The sequence below is a fragment of the Gopherus evgoodei genome, chromosome 17 (assembly GCF_007399415.2).
Source record: "Gopherus evgoodei ecotype Sinaloan lineage chromosome 17, rGopEvg1_v1.p, whole genome shotgun sequence".
Taxonomy (NCBI): Eukaryota; Metazoa; Chordata; order Testudines; family Testudinidae; genus Gopherus; species Gopherus evgoodei.
Window position 1 is genome coordinate 3943967 of NC_044338.1, and position 17678 is coordinate 3961644.

At 36.0% G+C, this 17678-nt stretch overlaps 1 protein-coding gene across 1 annotated transcript in view; it reads right to left on the reverse strand.

Moving 5' to 3' along the window:
- Window positions 1-409: 409 nt before the first annotated feature.
- The window catches only part of LOC115636394 (transmembrane protein 211-like), a 148518-nt gene continuing 131249 nt past the window's right edge, over window positions 410-17678 (reverse strand). Inside the window, exon 3 of the mRNA XM_030536414.1 lies at window positions 410-4019. Within this exon, the coding sequence (XP_030392274.1) occupies window positions 3793-4019 (227 nt within the window). The 3' untranslated portion in view covers window positions 410-3792. The remainder of the gene's footprint in view (window positions 4020-17678) is intronic.

Sequence of the window (17678 nt, forward strand, 5' to 3'; positions counted from 1 at the left end):
CGCCATGCTTGGGGAGGCGAAATGTCTAGAGCCGCCCCTGAATGTATCCTCAACATCCATGTGAAGTAGGGAAGTACTATTATCCCTATTTTATAGATGGGAACTGAGGCACACAATAACAGTAAGTGAATTGCCCAAAGCAATGCAAAAGGTGGGAGAAAGAGTAGGGAACTGAACTTGCTTCTCCCAAGTCCCATGATAGCAACCTACTACCAACTGGATTATATTTGTACAGGCCAGGTATCACAAACTATAAATTTATATGCCTATGCTCCTATACACAGACACCTATAGATTATTCCTATTGTTGCCATTTCCTTATCCCCTCAGTCTCTCCCCTTAAAGTAACTGCTGTGTATCTTATCTGATTGCAACTGTAAAACAAAAGCAAAGTCAGGAAAATAGTGAACAATGTGAATTATTTTATTATACAGTGTTGGCAATTGTAAATTTCACATTTAAAATAATTGAAATATTTTATTCAACAAGTCAAATACAGAAAACAGTTAATATTCTAAAAAGGAGGCAGCTAGTCAACGCAGAAACACAGTAATGGAAAATACAGCTTTTAGTTACACTTAAAAAATTATATATTTAGAATAAAACTTGAACCTGATCCAGTAAACTTTCTGTTTTTTTTTAACAAGAAAACTATTATACACAATATAACTCACAGACAATCCTCATTAAAAAAGTGATTTATCAGTGTTAGCAAATGTATTGGTAGTAATTCCCCCTATTTAAGTTCCAGAGGAGCTTCTGCAGTATAGGCTTTTGCTTACTCTGGTTTGAGTCAGTTACAGTATGATCTCTACCCAGAGTTATAAATTGGCTGTGAACATGGACCTTCTACATGGCAATTCTGTCTACCCCATTTTAGATCTCACCAGTCTCCACTATGTTTTTGTTATTTCCTTTCAATGTTTAAAATTATATAAAGGACGTTCAGTATGGAAGCATTAGTTTAGCTCTTTCTTAGAAAGTGGAGGATACTGTGGAAAAAAACATGAGTTTTTAACTTGATTGTTTGTTCAAAACACTGAAAATAAATTTTCTATATGTAGTTTGGTATAGCAATACTGTAAATTTTAAGACCCCTACTGAGAAAATAGGTGAAAGTTATAAAGGAATTTCAAACTATGCATCCAACCCTGCACACATTTATGTAACTTTATTCACGTGTAATCCCACTGAATTCAATTGGATTACTGATGGGCACAATTATGCACCTGAGTAAAGTTATGTTTATAAGTGGTGATAGGATTGGGCCCTCTGTGTCTACTAGATATATTATGGGTATTAACAGAAATCTAAAATTATTTTACTTTTGGTAAGCAATTAAATCTTTGCAAAAATGTTTTCTAATTTACACTAACAAATCACTTTTTCTAGTGAAACATTAAGTGAACAATCGTAAACATTACACAAAACAGAGAAAAACCCACAGAATACAATTTTTACACATTGTATAACATTTTCAGTGGTTGATGAGAATTTTTTTAAATATTGATCCTGTCTTGTATAATTGTTCTATTGTAAAGGCACAGGTTGGTTAGGAAAGAAAAGCCTGCATCTCTCTCTTTACTTTGCGGTTATGGGTTTATCATCTGTTTATTTTCTCACTTTTTGCCTTCTGAATTTTATATGAAGCTTTCCAATCCATTCCAGCAATTTATGAAATGAGCATAAGATACTACTAAAAATGCTACATGGTACATACAGAGAAGATTGAAGTCTATTCTGCCTTTAGGAGGGCAGAGGAAATTCCTTCAGCTTCATTTTTGTTAAATATTTAGAAGATTTCATTCCTTAGTTCTCTATGACAAAAACCATAAAGCTCTCTCTATTTACTTTATTCAGCTGTGAAATATGTGTTTTTAAACATTAATAGTGTAATTGAATTATAAATGTATGTGCATAATTTGCCCTTTCGAGCTCATGATTATGTAACAGTCAGCTACTTTAGAAAATAATGTAATGCTTAATTAATTTGAGTTTAGAAGGCTTCACAATGTAAACAAGATTTATAATACTTTCATACATATTGGAATAAAGTAAAGTGATTGTTCTATCAATTCTCATTTTCTTATACTTTCTCAACATTTCTCTATCTGTCCCTTCATGCACATTTTTCAGATAAGAAGTAATTCAGGAATAACTATTACTCAGGCTTCGGTAAATAACCAAGGAAGACTGAGAGACAAGGTGGGTAAGGTAATATCTTTTTGTTGGACCAGTTTCTGTTGGTGAGAGAGACAAGCTTTTGAGCTTACATAGAGCTCTTCTTCAGCTCTTTTTCCAAAGCTCTGTGTAATCTTTAAAGCTTGTCTTTCTTACCAACAGAAGGTGGGTTAATAAAAGGTCTTACCTCACCCACCTTGTCTTTAAGATCCTGGGACTAAATGGCTACAAGAGCACTGCATACAACTAACAAAGATGATAGATTTGATCAGTTGGTTCACAGGACAAAATAAAAAGCAGAAAAGTAAGGTTCAGTATTAAAATATAATCTAAGAGGTTCAGATCTTTACTAGTAAATATTAAAAATAAATAACATCCTTATGACCTAGGTACTGGATAGGAATTTTACTGTAATTTTGAAGGAGAAATATGGCAATGGAGTAATATTAGAACCCAATCATTCTTTTGTTTAAGGCATGTGGTGCATTTGTTTGAGTCCTTGGTGGTAATGAAACCAAAAATGCCATTGCTGGAACTAGACTTCATAAATTTCACACAAAAAATACCCATCAGATGTGACTTTTCTAGTCAACATTACATTGGATGATATTGAGTCAAAGTCTGCCACACATACTCACATTGAGCAGTATTTTACTTCACAAGAAATCACATTCTCATGGAGCAAGATACTAGTCAGCATGAGTAAGGCCATCATACTCTGGCCCTTTCTGCCTTGCATCATGATGAAATGTGCACAGGTACTTTTGCCATCGGACACGTATGTTTTATAAATGAAGTCTTTACCTTACAGACTTATAAAACCCCCTAAACTATAAATAACTATATACAATTCCATGCAAAATCATAATCTAAGAACTATGGTAAAACAAATGCACTTCTCCTCTTAATATACTTCTCTTTTTTAAGCTATTTTAGTACTGGGCCTTTTGAAAAGGATAGCTCTCTTTAGCAAAAAGTTAGCTAAAATGTATAGCAATCACTGTGGAGGCTATACTTCCCAATTGCTAGACCAGTACTAAAACATGTGCCTACATACTACAATATTCAGGCACACTCCTAACATGCATTGATTAAAAACAAACAAACAAAAGAACTTGCATACATCTTTTTTCATAGGTAAGCTTCATTTTAGGCTCTGGTTACTAGCAGGCTTTTTCCCCACTCATAATAACTATAACAAAATATCATTATCAGATTTAAAATTATTGGGTTCATAAAAGTTCTGACATTTAATAACATATAAAAGAGAACTGAGGCTTTTAACAGATTTACTGTTTTGAGACATAAAAGAAACTGTTTGGGAGGTAGACAGATGTTTTGAGGATAAACAGATTTTTTGACTAAGGCATTAAGCCATTATAAGTTTAGAGCAGCATAAAGGCTGCTAATTAGTCTTATTTCAATTCCAGAGTGTTAGCTTCTCATGCTTATGGAAGACTATCAGTGCACTTTTGGTCTCTGTGATTCTGACCCTCTCTCTCCCCCTATTTTTTTTTTTTTTTTTTTAGCCATACAGCTAAAAGGAAGTGCTATAATACTTTCTGCCCATTGATTAACAGGAATGTTTTGCTGTTAAATACTAATAAAATACTATAAAATAGTAGGTATTGGAGTTGGAGATATGTACTCTTTTGGTGCATATTTTGCAAAGAATGGTAAAAAGACAGATAACATGACTCCAACAATTGCCAACATGTACCCCCATCCAATCTGGCAGTCTCCTGCATTGTATATGCTTGAATTCTCACAGAATTTCTTCATTGTAGCAGAGCTGAGGCCAAAAGGATAAACCAAAAGTCCAAACGCCATGATGAATACTAGAAAAAAAAGAGAGTAATTTTTAATAAACATTGAATTGCCATGAAAAATATTTCTTATGTTCAATGGGCAAATCTTGATTCAGTTCAGGTCAATGGCAAAATTTCCACTGACTTAAAAAAGACTATGATTTGTCTCAGATTTTTTGGGATATATTTTGTGATACAGTAGCATGTATGCAGATAAGCCCAAGGTAGAATGAAAAGGTAGTACAGATAACACATAGCTCAAACCCTTTCTTGACATGGCAGCACTCGATTTGCTCCCTGAAATTGTTCATTCTGTTGTTATTGAGGGTTCTTTGTTTACCCCCAGTTTAGGCCATACTAGACCTCTGTAGTTGTAGGGAGGAATTTTACTGAGAACATCAGGAATGATATATAATGATATATAATTACATGGTGAATGTGTGCAAAGATGTAGATATTTTCAAATATCTCAGGGGTATTCAGTGGTGCAGGCAGGCCTGTATGGTCAGTATGCCAAACCACTAAGACATTTATTGCCAGTACACTGTACCGGAAAGACACATTTTTCAAGAATGAATTGTAGAGCCCTATGCGGATACAAATTTATCCCTGCGGATATCCACAGATAGAAATCAGTATCCGCTGAACCCCAGGGCTCTCCCGGGAACTGTAGTGGGGAAAAGGAGCAGAATGTGGGGGCCACCACTCCCAGGAGTCAGCAACCAGTGCCGGCAGCTCCTCTGGCTCAACTGTACTGCCCCCAGCCCTGACTTCAGCCCTGTCCTCCAGCGGGGCTGTACAGATCCCAGACAGGAGACGCAGCTACGTGGAAGGGCTGGGGGTAGGGCTGGGGGCAGTACAGCCACGCCGGAGGACCTGCCAGTGCCAGGCGCTGGCTCCTGAGGACTGGTGGCCCCACGTGCTGTTCCTTTCACCCCTGCTTACTCTAAAAAATATTTATTCAAATAACTCTCATATTAGTTTATTTTGCTTCCCAATAATTCTTTAGAAATTTTGTAGGCTATTTGATGTCAGGAGGTTCGATTCACCCATACTCTAGGGTATTTTGCTTTGAACAGTTTTAGCAAGACAGTTTACTTCTAGTGTAGCTGGTGCCATTGAATCCATTCCATTCAATAGACAACACACCATAAATCACAATGGAAAAAAGAAAGGTAGAAATAGAACTAATAGCAATCTTTCCAATTTTTGTTTCTGTGATAACTCAAATGAAGGTGTAAAGAGAATCTGTTTACCAATAAACGGAGTTCTTTGAGCATTAATCAAGGTAGCCACCTTGTTGACACCTCTAATATGAATCCAGAAAGCAGTGCTGATTCTGGCAGTGACTCTTTTATGGTTTGCCTTGCCAAGGCAGAGTTTTTGGGCCCTGCACAGAACCCAGACCCTTTGCCTTAGGCAGTTCTGAATTATTAGATTTCAGGGACTCCCAAAGAAGGATGACCTGAAGCCAGAGCTGCAAGTCTTTCCTGGCTCAGAGTGTGAAAGCGCCACACCAAGCTCCAGTTAGCCCCACCCCTAAGCAGACACAGTTTTGAGTGTGTGCACCAGACTGCAGGCAGATGGAGAGAGACTATGCACACTTCTTGAATCTAGGCCTCTGAGAGCCCAAATCCACCATGCAAGCTTTTCCCAAGCTGAAGCCATACTGCAAAGAAATTAGACTGCATCAAGTGCAGCAAAGTCTTAATAACTACTACAAACATATTAAATTGCTAAAATATAAATTTAAGACAAACTAAATTCCATTTACACACACACACACATACACGCCACATACACATCTAGCTATAGGCACTGAGCTTCCACAATGGAAGACAAGGAACTAAGGCAACTGGGACCATAAGCGAATTGAATATCCTCAGCCCTGAAACTTGAGTGTCATGAGATTACACTCATACAAAACTCAATCAGTACTGTTTTCAAACTTTTCCAAAGTGCTGCAGTGCCCTGAAGACAACACATCCTACAAATTATAATTTGCAGAAACCACCCTGAAGAAACATCATTACCAGAATGCCCAGTTTTCATACAGTTAGCATATTTAAAAGCTATTATAAGTGCTAAGGTATTAAATTAGAGAAATATATTAATTTATGTTAACCTGTAATCCACATGTATTGTGATAGCTACCTATTAATACCGTTGTGTACTGCAACTAACAAACAGCTTAATTTATTTGATCAGAATTGTCCAGTTTATGACAACTGGATATGCAAAATATTCATAATCAAAGGTGAAGTTCTTCATATTTCATGAAGAAACTTGAAATGGGCCTATTTTGCTGAAAAACTCAATACATATGACAACATTTTAATTCAAAAATAGGGCTTCTTTCCCAAGAAAAGTAAGCCCATTTCTGACTGAAAATGGAATAGTTCTGAGCAAAAGGTAGCTCAAAGGTTTAAATTTTAGTTTGTGCATATTGTCAATATGAAAATAGCCACTGCCTCAAATTTTGCAGAAATCAGAAACAAAATAGTAAAAACTGTTTTGCTAAATTATGCAGACTTTATCTTTTTAAAAACATTTTAGTACTGCTTTGAACACTACTGGCTACATTAATATTTCCTATTTTTCTGTCACATTGTTAGCTTTTTGAAAACAACAAATGCTATATTTTAAATATCTGTCCATATATATTTCCTCATCTACAGAGTCAAGCAGAAGTATTTGAAGACTTTACAATACAGTGATATAAATATTTCAATCTACCATTCAGTGATGTCGTTTTGTAGTCTCAGTTAATGGTAGAAGCTTTTTGCAGGGGGAAAAAATCACTGGAATGTTAGACTTCAGTCTGTTCTAACATCAAATAGGCTAATAAGTTGCTCATGGCTCTGTATTCTCAGGCTTCTCATAGAATGACCTCATTATACTCAGTTATATGAACCACACTGTGTCCTCCTTCTTACAAAGGCTTAAAATACTGAATGGCCTGTTATTATCTGCAGAAGCCAAGCTTTCAGACACGGTGCTAATGACTACTTAATAGCGCTGTCTATCAGCAGTGCAGTTAGCTGGGAGAATACACAAAGAAACAGTGGGGATCCAGTTAGCTTCTTCATAGAACATTTATCCGTCTGCATAGTTTTAAAACAACAAACATCAATTTAAAATGTGTCAGAATTCAGCAGTCAGTATGTTATTATTATCTCAAGTGTATCACCCTCCCTCAAGTGTATCACATACAGGACCATCGGAAAATATGTTTTAGGTCCTATTCCATAATGTGCAGCACATAGAATTTCTAAGAGTTTCAATATGAAAAGAAACTATTTGATTTTACTTAACACGGTTTTGACTGATCATTTGATTTTTATTACTATTTGAATTGATCTCTCATCAAATATAGAGTTCTCATTAAAAACATTAATTATTTTGTTGTAATATCCTTTTGACACATGATCTTTGTTATCTTTAAGAATTCCTCACTTGGGTTCTTACCAGTAACTAACTCATAGTCAATGCTGACTGCAAAATTGTTTATACTTGTGTCTATGTACACCAGTTCAACAGAAGGTCACATTGTTTTTCTGCTTTCTAACCTTCCACTTTCCCAAACAATTACTGTTTCTCCCCTCTGTCCCCTCCTTAGTTTACTAGTATCATATGCCCAAACCACTGTGCAACCTTCTTTTAAAGAATTTATAACTTGGCCATAAAAATTGGTTCTTGGCTGACATTTGGCATACAAGAAACCAGAAAGGGCTTCTTTCTTAATTTAAAGCAAATTTCTGGGTTCAGAGGTTTCAGATTGAAGCATTAACATCATCTCAGTATATTTCTTTTTGTAACAAGCATATATAATACCAGAGAGGCAGGCACTTCTACTTATGGAATTCAGTACATTTTGTACAAAAAGTTTTAAATTGCTGTATTTTTCTCTCTTAGGAAAAATAGCACCATTTCCTGTCATTTCAAGATATATTCTAAATAAAGCTAATAAAGTATAGTGTACTGATTCTTCCATTGCATCAAGATCCATAGTAAAAAAGTTATGGAAATCCTGTTGACTAAGTTTGTTTCAGAAGATACCATATAGAATGTGACTTCCACATTATAATCATCCAGAACAACTGAAATGAAATATGTAATACTTGAAATAATAATACATTATTTTTTCTTTTAAACATTATATAATTTCACATTTTTATTTCACTTTAAACAGGTGTAAAACTGCTGACTGAGCTGCAATGCTCTATACAATATCTAGAGGGCACTCATCTACAATTCTCCTAAGGCACTATGCCCAGCAAAGCCATGGGTAGCAAGTCATACTTTCCAATTCTTTCTACAAGGCTGTTCAAGTCTCCTAAGTGTAGGATGAGATAGGTGAAGTGCTGGCACTAGGCATAAGCAGAATAAGCAATTGCTTAGGGCCTTGAGCAGCTCAAAGGGGCCCCCTACTTGCTTTTTTAGTATATGTTGGGGGTGGGGCAAAAATATTCCTGCTTTAGGCCCTCAGAGGGCTAGCACCATCTTTGGATATATGAACGGCCTTATCCATCATGACAAGGGGAGAGAGAAACCTTAGTTAAGCTTAGATTTGTGTATAGTGCAATACAACAACTATACATGAAAGTAGCCATAGTTAATAAAAGTATTTCATGTCAGGGTTTAGCTTCTTGCTTTCCCACTGTTTTCCTTTAAATGGAACTTGTTAGTTTATAAGGCACCAATGAGGAAATCCATCTTTTCCAGAGACTTAATCAAATTGTGCAAAAATAAGACCAAGGACCTACTCCTATTAAAGTTAAAAGGAGTCTTGATGTAAACTGGAGCAGAATCAAATCATAAGTTCTGACTACTTTCTCTGAATAGTCAAGAGACCTAGGAGAGAATAGGCTGCATCCTTTTCTGGCTCATGCATAATCAACAGAAATTGCAATTGAGTTATGATTGCAGAAACTATAATGCACGAGCCAGCAAAGAATACAACTTTCCCTTCAAATCCCAGTTTGACTTTGTAGTGCTGATATTTAGAACAATTTTACATGTAAGCTTGGCTTGTTTGATATGCAGTGACTGAGTGGCAATAAACAGTGGAACCCCAGAGTGGTGATTTTTTACAAAGTCACTTTCCCAGGTATAGCGTCTTTTTCAACCATTATCAATACTTCAGTCATGTCTCTCCTGAACTACTGCACCTTTTTCTTCTCTGGCCTAGCTCCCTTTTTAGGCTATTCAGAAAGCTACTTCTTGGATTATTTTACTGACCTACTGCTCTGACATCATCTTCTTCCTCCTCTACTAATTTATCCTCACCTTCAAGACTCTACAGAACACTGACCACACTTACATCTCCTCTCGCTCTTTGCTCTTCATGTGCTCTTTAACTGCCTTTTTAATCTCCTCTCACTCTTGGCTTCAGACTTTTGTTTTATGTCAACTCTATCCACTTCCTATGCACTCACCTCCCTCCTTTGAATTTTGACTTAAAATTAGAAGCAGGGAAAAAAGGAAAACTGGATCTTCTCCCAAAATTTTATGCCAGTTCTAGAACCAAACTTCATGGATAGGGCCTATCTCTATTTAAATCCCACCTTTCTCATCCATGAAGCTTGTTGTGCTATCTCTTTGCCAATGATATATCCACATCTTCTTGCATATGAATTGCTCTGCAGTACATTGGAGTTAAATGAGTTGAACCGTAAGCCACTTGGAATCATTTTCTGTGTGTCTCTGTGTGTATGTTTTACAAAGTCCACTAATGTGCACTCCTTAAACAATAAAAATAGTAAAAACCTGAGACAAACCATACTTAAACTCTTTGAATATTTTATAATAAAAGTTACAAAGATGCTTTAATTAAGGTTAAACTCTGAAAAGAATTAGAGAGGGGAAACCACTGTTATCAAGATCTACAAGCACAGGTGGAGGATTTTATTTTATATCAGATGCCCGTTGTCAGTCTGGATAATGACTATCTAATCTCTAAATTCTGGAAGATGGAAGCAGAGATCAACAGTCTCCCTGGGGAATTTATGAACTGATAAGCATACTGGTACCCTGACTATATACACATTCCCTTTGATGGTTCCAATAATTTAGCACAGCACATAGTCAACATACAAAAACACATTTCTCGTGAATACAAAGGTGTCCTATAAAATGCAGGGCTTTATTTATTCTCTGCTATGGTCTGGATGTATCAGTTTAAGAATACGTATCTACAGAATTAAATGAAGATTTACAAAAGAGGCAGAGCAGAGCTACATGTGCTCTGTTCCGCATGAGAGTTTAAAAAAAAAACAAAAAACACTTGAAAAAATAATGTCCCATTTTGGTTTTTAACTTTTGAAACTAGATTCACCCCAATAGGACATGAAAGAAGCTGCACCCAAGGGAGAACTGAACCCCCTAGTAATTCAGTAATCAGAAGGACAATGTTAAAATCAACTCAGGACGCTACTGGAGCCTCTCTGGTCAAAGCTGTGTTGGGAGAGGCCCCCCTATTTTTAGGAGGTAGCCCTGAGGAAAGACCCCTCAAGAACAGAGAATTGTGAACAGCTTCTGTCACTCCAAGTGTATTTACTTTGGAGCTCCAAAAGCAAAGGAGTCAATCTGGCCCAGGGTTTTTGTGAAAGGCAACAGCAAGAGGTACTATGGTAAAAGACTGACCCTGAATAATCACATTCAGTTCCATTCCATATCACACATGAATATGCAAATAAAACAAAATAAATGTAACTCAACTTCAGCACTTTGCAAACAGCACTTTATGGTGTTATCAGTCTTTTATTGATTTCAAATTAAAACGATTTACTTGTTACAAATAAAACACAGAAAGCTAAGAATAAAATATTCTGAGTTCAAAAATCATTTTCCTGAAAGTGCCTACTGTAAATAAATTAGTTTGTCCTAGAATTTTAATTTGCGTACTATAGGAGCATATTATACTCTTGATACTTGTGACTAAGATGGATTAATTGGAAGATTGTAGAAAGACTCCTACAATCATCAAAATTGGTGCTGGAAGGGATTCTTACAGTAGGCCTGGAAATCCATTCTCCTGCTGCTTATTACAGATTATCACCTTCACTATTCCCCAAGTGTTTTAGCTAATCTCTTTTTGGAACATTTTCATTTACAGTGTCTAATCTAACTAAGCAGGCTGTTGTACTTTTAATTGCTCTCATCATTAAGTTTTCCCTCATTTCCCTCAATCTATTTTTGCTCTTCTTAAGGTAATTAATTCTCATAATAATACATTCTTAGTCAACTTCAAATAACTTATTTGCTCTCAAATTTCTACAAAGCTTGAGTCACTCTAACTTCCCTTAAACTTTTCCCTTAAACTTTTTATTTAATTTTATTTATTTAGGTGTAAATAATGGATTCCTATACAAGGCACTAGGCACCCTAATATGTAATTAGCAGTACAACAAAAATCCCAGCAGTATTAAAATAATCATTCAAACAGGAATTTAGCCAGGCAGCCGACTACCCCTCCTCCCCAAATCTTGTTTCTACCCCTTTACCTCTTCATTGTTCTGGGAAGCATATCTTTTGCAGTCTCCAAAAACCCTATCAAGCAGATATCTTTTGTAACATACCTGGAAGATCACCAAATTCAGGGTATTTCTTACAGGACTGGGGGAAACAAATTCCAGAGTCCCAGTCTTAGAGCCCTCAGAGAGAATGCCCTGTCAATATCCTCCTACCTTATTAACAAGGGGAATCCAGATGAGGCACCTCTGTTGACCATACATTCTTCCAGCCCTCTGCATTATCTTTGTTTTCCTTTTTTATTTGATACCTCTTCTCAATACAACAGGTCTTTTTAAACTTTTCCAGAGGAATCTCATGAAGGATCACATCTAATGCTTTGCTACCATGTAAATAACTGACACTTGCTGAATTCCCTCTCCTCTTTCTTTTTGTGACTGTAACAAAGACATTAAAGACAAAGAAACAGACACGGTTGAGTTGTGACATGCCTGTTTTGTGTTTGTTGCTTGTATAGCCAGAATTAAGTAGTAGAAGTTTTGGTATAGGGCCTGGCTTTCTCTTGTGCATGGCTGAAAAGTTCACATGTAAGATGTAAGAGTGAAAATTCAGGTGATTAGCAAACCAATGGATTTGACCAGGGTAGGTTTCCTTTGTAGTTACACTTGTCTTTGATTAAAAAAAAAAGGCTAATATGCAAAATAAAAAACTCCTGTGTCTTGTACCCTCACAAGCAAATGGATATTTCTAAACCATCTGCTATAACATCTTTATTATATATTTGCCATTAAAAGCATGCAAAATATAGATACTTGAAAATGAATTGTCTTGCAGAACTAAATAGCAAGCTTTAATAAAATGACAGACTATACAGGATACACACACACACACACACACACACGATACCCATTTAAAAGTGATCCATTCTTTGGAATCCTTTCTCACAGAATACATATACAAAAATCTACTTTTAATGAAAACTCTAAATCTTTTTCAAACAGTTAAAAAAATTACTATTTTATGAGAAACTGGTTGTCTTTTCTAAAATCAATCAATCAATCAAACAGTGCATATTCTCTCTTACACAGGTACAAAATTTCCACTAGTTAAGGTTTACTATTTCTTCTGCCACCATGCTGACAAAGATAATTTATACTAATAACTATAGATGGTGCTACGGGGCCAAGGGTGAGGGGAGGTCGCCAGGAATCTGAAAGCCAGTGCAGAGGCGTTGCCTCTCTTTGTACAGGACACTGGCTGTCCACTAATCCCGTGGGATCCTACAGGTTTTATAAGTGAGACTCATAGCTTGTTCCATGGGGGAACCCCTTCCCCCTCCATTTCCAGAGGAATTAAACTCACAAAGAGAACCTTATGGAAATGTTCTCCCCTGCCATCTCCTCCTACAGCAGCATGGCCCAATGAATAGGACATTGCATTGTGTGTCAGTAGATAGGTTCTACTCCTGGTTCTTCCATTGACCTACTGTGAGACTTTTGGGAAGTTACATATCTCTGTGACTCAGTTTTCCTTATGTAAAATGGATACAATGATACTCAATCTCCAATGCTTTGAGATCTACAGATGAAAAGTGCTAAGTAAGAACTAAATAGAATTGTTATGATTAGGAGAAGAAATACCATTGGCACCTGAGTGTAATAACAGAAACAAGATTGAATTTCTGTGCCCGGTACTGCTATAAGCAAATTGTTGACTTCCTCTGGCTCCTACAGAAAGGAATAAGTACCTTTTTGTATATATATATTTTTGATATACACAGCCTGCAAAGAACTGAAAATGACTAGACAATATTTCAAACAAAAATGAACAAAACCAGAAAGTGAAATTCTAGAAATGAAACAAACAAAACCAAAACAAAATTCCATGATATCATGGAAAATAAACTTTTGAGGGCTGTGAAAATCAAGGATCAATATTGGAGGCAGTTGTTCTGCACAGAGCTACAAGCAGGTGCAGGTCAGGTACCCATACTACAAGCTCTTGTAAGCCACCTCACCAATTATTTAATCAAAGGGAGGTTGACTAAAGAGCAGGGAATGGAGAAATAATGCCTACATATGTGGTATCAAAATGTAGCTATCTTTTGTTGCTGAATAAAGAGCTGGAAATAGTAAAAATGATATAGCCACTTTTATCATTTTACAATTTAGCTATTCTCTTATTTTGGAAAGAATTATTTCATAGGCTTAATTTCAGTTAGCCTGTAGTAATTCTGAGAATTTGTACCAGTCTTGGGTTGTTGCCAAATAAACTGAAGATTATGCCATTTCTTTTCCAGCTCAGCTAGATAGTGTACTCACAAGGTAGAATTTAGCAGCTATAATACAAATGTGATTACAAAGAAAGCTATATAGCTTGTCAACACTCTTTGTTAGCACATTTCCTTTGTTAGCTTTTTTATATAATGTCTCAAATCTCTGTTAAAATAACTGTTGAGCATCTGACTAAAGCTTAGTTACCTCAGCAGACATAGTGATTGATGCTATATACTTTTTATCTCAATGGGAATTTTGCGTCAATGAAGAGTGCAGAATAGAACCCAAAACATGTAATGTTTCCCTGTTTGCAGTGTATTGCAATGGAGAAACTAACATCCTAATCCAGCAAATCACTTGAGCATGTGTTTAACTTTAAGCACCTAAGTAGTCATATTGAGTTCAATGGAATTTCTCATGTGCTTAAGTACTTTGCTGGATTGGAGCTTCAATGCATGAACAGAGTGATAAAAATATCCCTTAATGCTGGTTTAACACAGATGTTTGTGCTTCATTATAACAGGGTTAAAAGGAAGAAGGAGAGAAAAAGATGTAACATGAATCTGTATTTATATTTGTTTGATAGGCTTGAATGACTCAAAATCTGATAAAAATGTCTCAATGCTGCACTGAACATGAACGGAGTCTAGAGTGACAGTAGAACGGAATAAGAACTAGTCAAGCAGCAATCCTCAGAGGGTTAGAGGAGAAGAGGTATATTCAGTTGTGAAAATAGGCAATTGTAACCGGGTTCCCCCTACCCATTTCACTTAGCTCCCATAAGTGAAAGCTGCATCAGGTAATACAAGGTTTCTCAGTAACAGTTGCATGCTATTGAATTACGAGTCAGAGTAGTCATAACATTCGAACAGTGGAGTCTTGATTGGCTCACGTGTACCTATAAATTTTATAACATGTATTTTGATCTTAAGAAACATTGCACTCTATTACTGCTTAGAGTCTTTTTTTTTTGAAGTTGGAGCGTTGATCTGATAAATCATTAATCATTCTATAAGTAAATATTTATTGATATTAAAAAATATATAGGTGTTCAATGGGCTATTAAATATAACAGCTCTAAAGAAAGTGTGGTCTATCCGCTGATTGCCAATGCCCAAATCTACCCCTCCTGCAGAATTGCCCCTGGGAAGGTACAGAATTTTCCTTGGATCTTTTCACTTGGAGTGAAGAATTTTGTGCCCTCACTCTCCCCTGAATTGTGCCCTCAATCACACATTTTCCCCCTACCCCCTGGAATGACTAGTGGTTTTGCCTGAGAATCTACAGCCCTTTGCCCTGTTTCTGGTAACTCTGAAGCCCTGGAGGCCCTCTTGAAGGATAGTTTCCCCAATAAAAGACAGGTTGCAGAAGGATTAATGCAACTTCCCGCATTGGGAAGCACTGGATTCTCCGTGACTTGAAGTATTTAAATCAAGACTGGGTATCATTCTAAAAGACACACTGTAGCTCAAACAGAAGTTATGGGCTTGATGCAGACATTATTGGGTGAAGTTCTTCAGCCTGCGCTATGCAGGAGGTTAGACTAGACAGTCATATTGGTCCCTTCTGACCACAACACCTATGAATCTATTAACTCTCTGAAGGCCTTGGCCCATCCTCTTCCCAGACCCATTTTAGGACTTGGTAGGTTCAAGTGGGGGAGAGTCCCTGTGAGACAAGGGACAAACCCAGCCCCTCCCCACATATACAGGAAGTGGATGTCCTTGGAGAAGGAACCATCTACAACCATACTCCTGGCCAGACAATCTGTCCATATTTAGAAGCAGATCATTTTAATGTATAGATCAATCCAAGAAACACACAGGTGCACATTGCTATTTTATCAAATACATAACAGAAAATATTGAAGATGTTCATTCTCCTCCTTTATGCTTTAATATTTTGGCTGTCTTAAATTTGAATAGGAAAGTCTTGGTCCAATGTTAAATTTAGTTCTGTAAATCCAAGCCAAATAGAATTAAACAAACATCTGCTGGTACCAGGGACTTCTAGAGCTAAAAGCATGAGCTGGGAGCTGTAACAAACTCACTTGTTCTATGGACTGGGCACAGAGGGGAACACATAACACACACAGACTAGTGAGTTGCTTTTGTTTCTTCTCATTCTCTTTCTCCTTCTTTCTTTTACATTTCTATTACTTATACACAACCAAACCAAGTTAAAACAAATTTGGTAAAAGAAAAAAGCAGGCTGAGATTTTGTATTAAGTTACACCGCCGGATTAGTTTAATTCATTTATTGTAATTTATAACAGTATACAAATAAATTTATTTACCCTTTGAAAACCTGTGTTATAAACCACTCAAAACCGATACTTTATAATGGAAATGCTGACAGCAAATTAACTACTGAATAGAAAATACTGTCATTACATTTCTAGAATCCTTGCATTTGTCAAACTAAATGTTCCAACAAAGATTTTACTTGAAAGTTAAATATTAAGCAAACATTTATTATTTACTGAAACCTCTTCAGACCCTGAGAGCCAGATTCTGCCTTACTCATGTTGAGTTGTATAAGGCTTGCTAACATGAGAAAGTTGCACCAGTATTTTTAAGGTGTGAATTGAAGCTGATATAAGTTAAATTTGTACAAAAGGTTGTGCAAATCTTATTCCAGTATTTCATCTTACTTTGGTTTAGCTGAAGTGGATCAGGAACAGGTTTAAGTAAAATAAAATAAGCCACTCATATAATGAAATAGGAGGTTTTTGCACCAATTTAACGATACCTCTTTAAAAGCTGATTAAAGTTGTACTAATGCATCTTTCTCATATAGACAAGCCCTTACTCTGCACATAGTCCCACAGATTTCAATGGAACTTTTTGTGGGGTAAAATATTACTTAATATGAGTAAGGATGGCAGAAGCTGGTCCACAGTTCAAATGGAAGTAGACAGAATATTAATATAACTGTATTGGAAACCAAATAATCTCAAACAGGTAACATGAAACTAACTGGGCTGAGCAGCTGCTCTGTTAGCTAAAACTTTAGGAAAGGCTACAAAAGCCAGTGCATTCCCAGTGACCTCTGAGGTTACATTTCAGTACATGAAAACAAACGATGAAACTACACTATTTTAGCAAACTGAATAGGTAACAATGCAGAAGATTTATAAGTATAATCTGGTTATCTATAGATCTAATCATATAGTTATTGAGTTGCATGTCATACGCTCAAAAAGGGTGAAATGATCTAGCATTGTGTGGTCTACTTTGAGTGAGTGCATTTTATCACCAATAAGGTTACAAGGCAGACAGCCTATTTAGCAGACTATAAAGGGATATACAAAAGCAAATTTGTCTCAGAATTGCAAACTGAATCACCATCTGAATCTTTGGAAGACTCAGAGAGTTACAAAAGTCTAGTAAATTAGAGGCACTTCAATTTGTTTTAACCTTTACAACTTTCTTTTTTGTGTGTGTGTATTATTTCTTCAAATTATATTATACATGTTCTATTTGACCTTTTAGAACATATTATATAAACAATATACAGTATATTGCCTTCCAAACAGTAAATTGATCATGAATACATTCTATTATAATAATGGGACATTTTTGTTTGTGCTTCCTTTAAGTAGTATATAATACTGTATGTACAGACTGTGTGTGGGTGTTTGTGTTCTCAGATCTGTTGTTTTGTCATTTTGATTAAAATTAGAATGTGGTATTAAGAAATACACATTCTATTTGTAATATTTTAGTTACATATAAATAAGGTACATTTTCACACCAGTGCATATTGGTTAGCTGCTCAGTTCCCATTTATACAATTGAAAATAAAGATTCTAAATTCTTATGCAGCTCTCTTCAAATTTATCCCAATATCCATCATGGTTTTTCCAACTCAGAATGTGAGAGAGAGTCAATGCCTGCAAATTAAATTTATATTTCTTCTTCTTGGTCTTTTGGCTAAG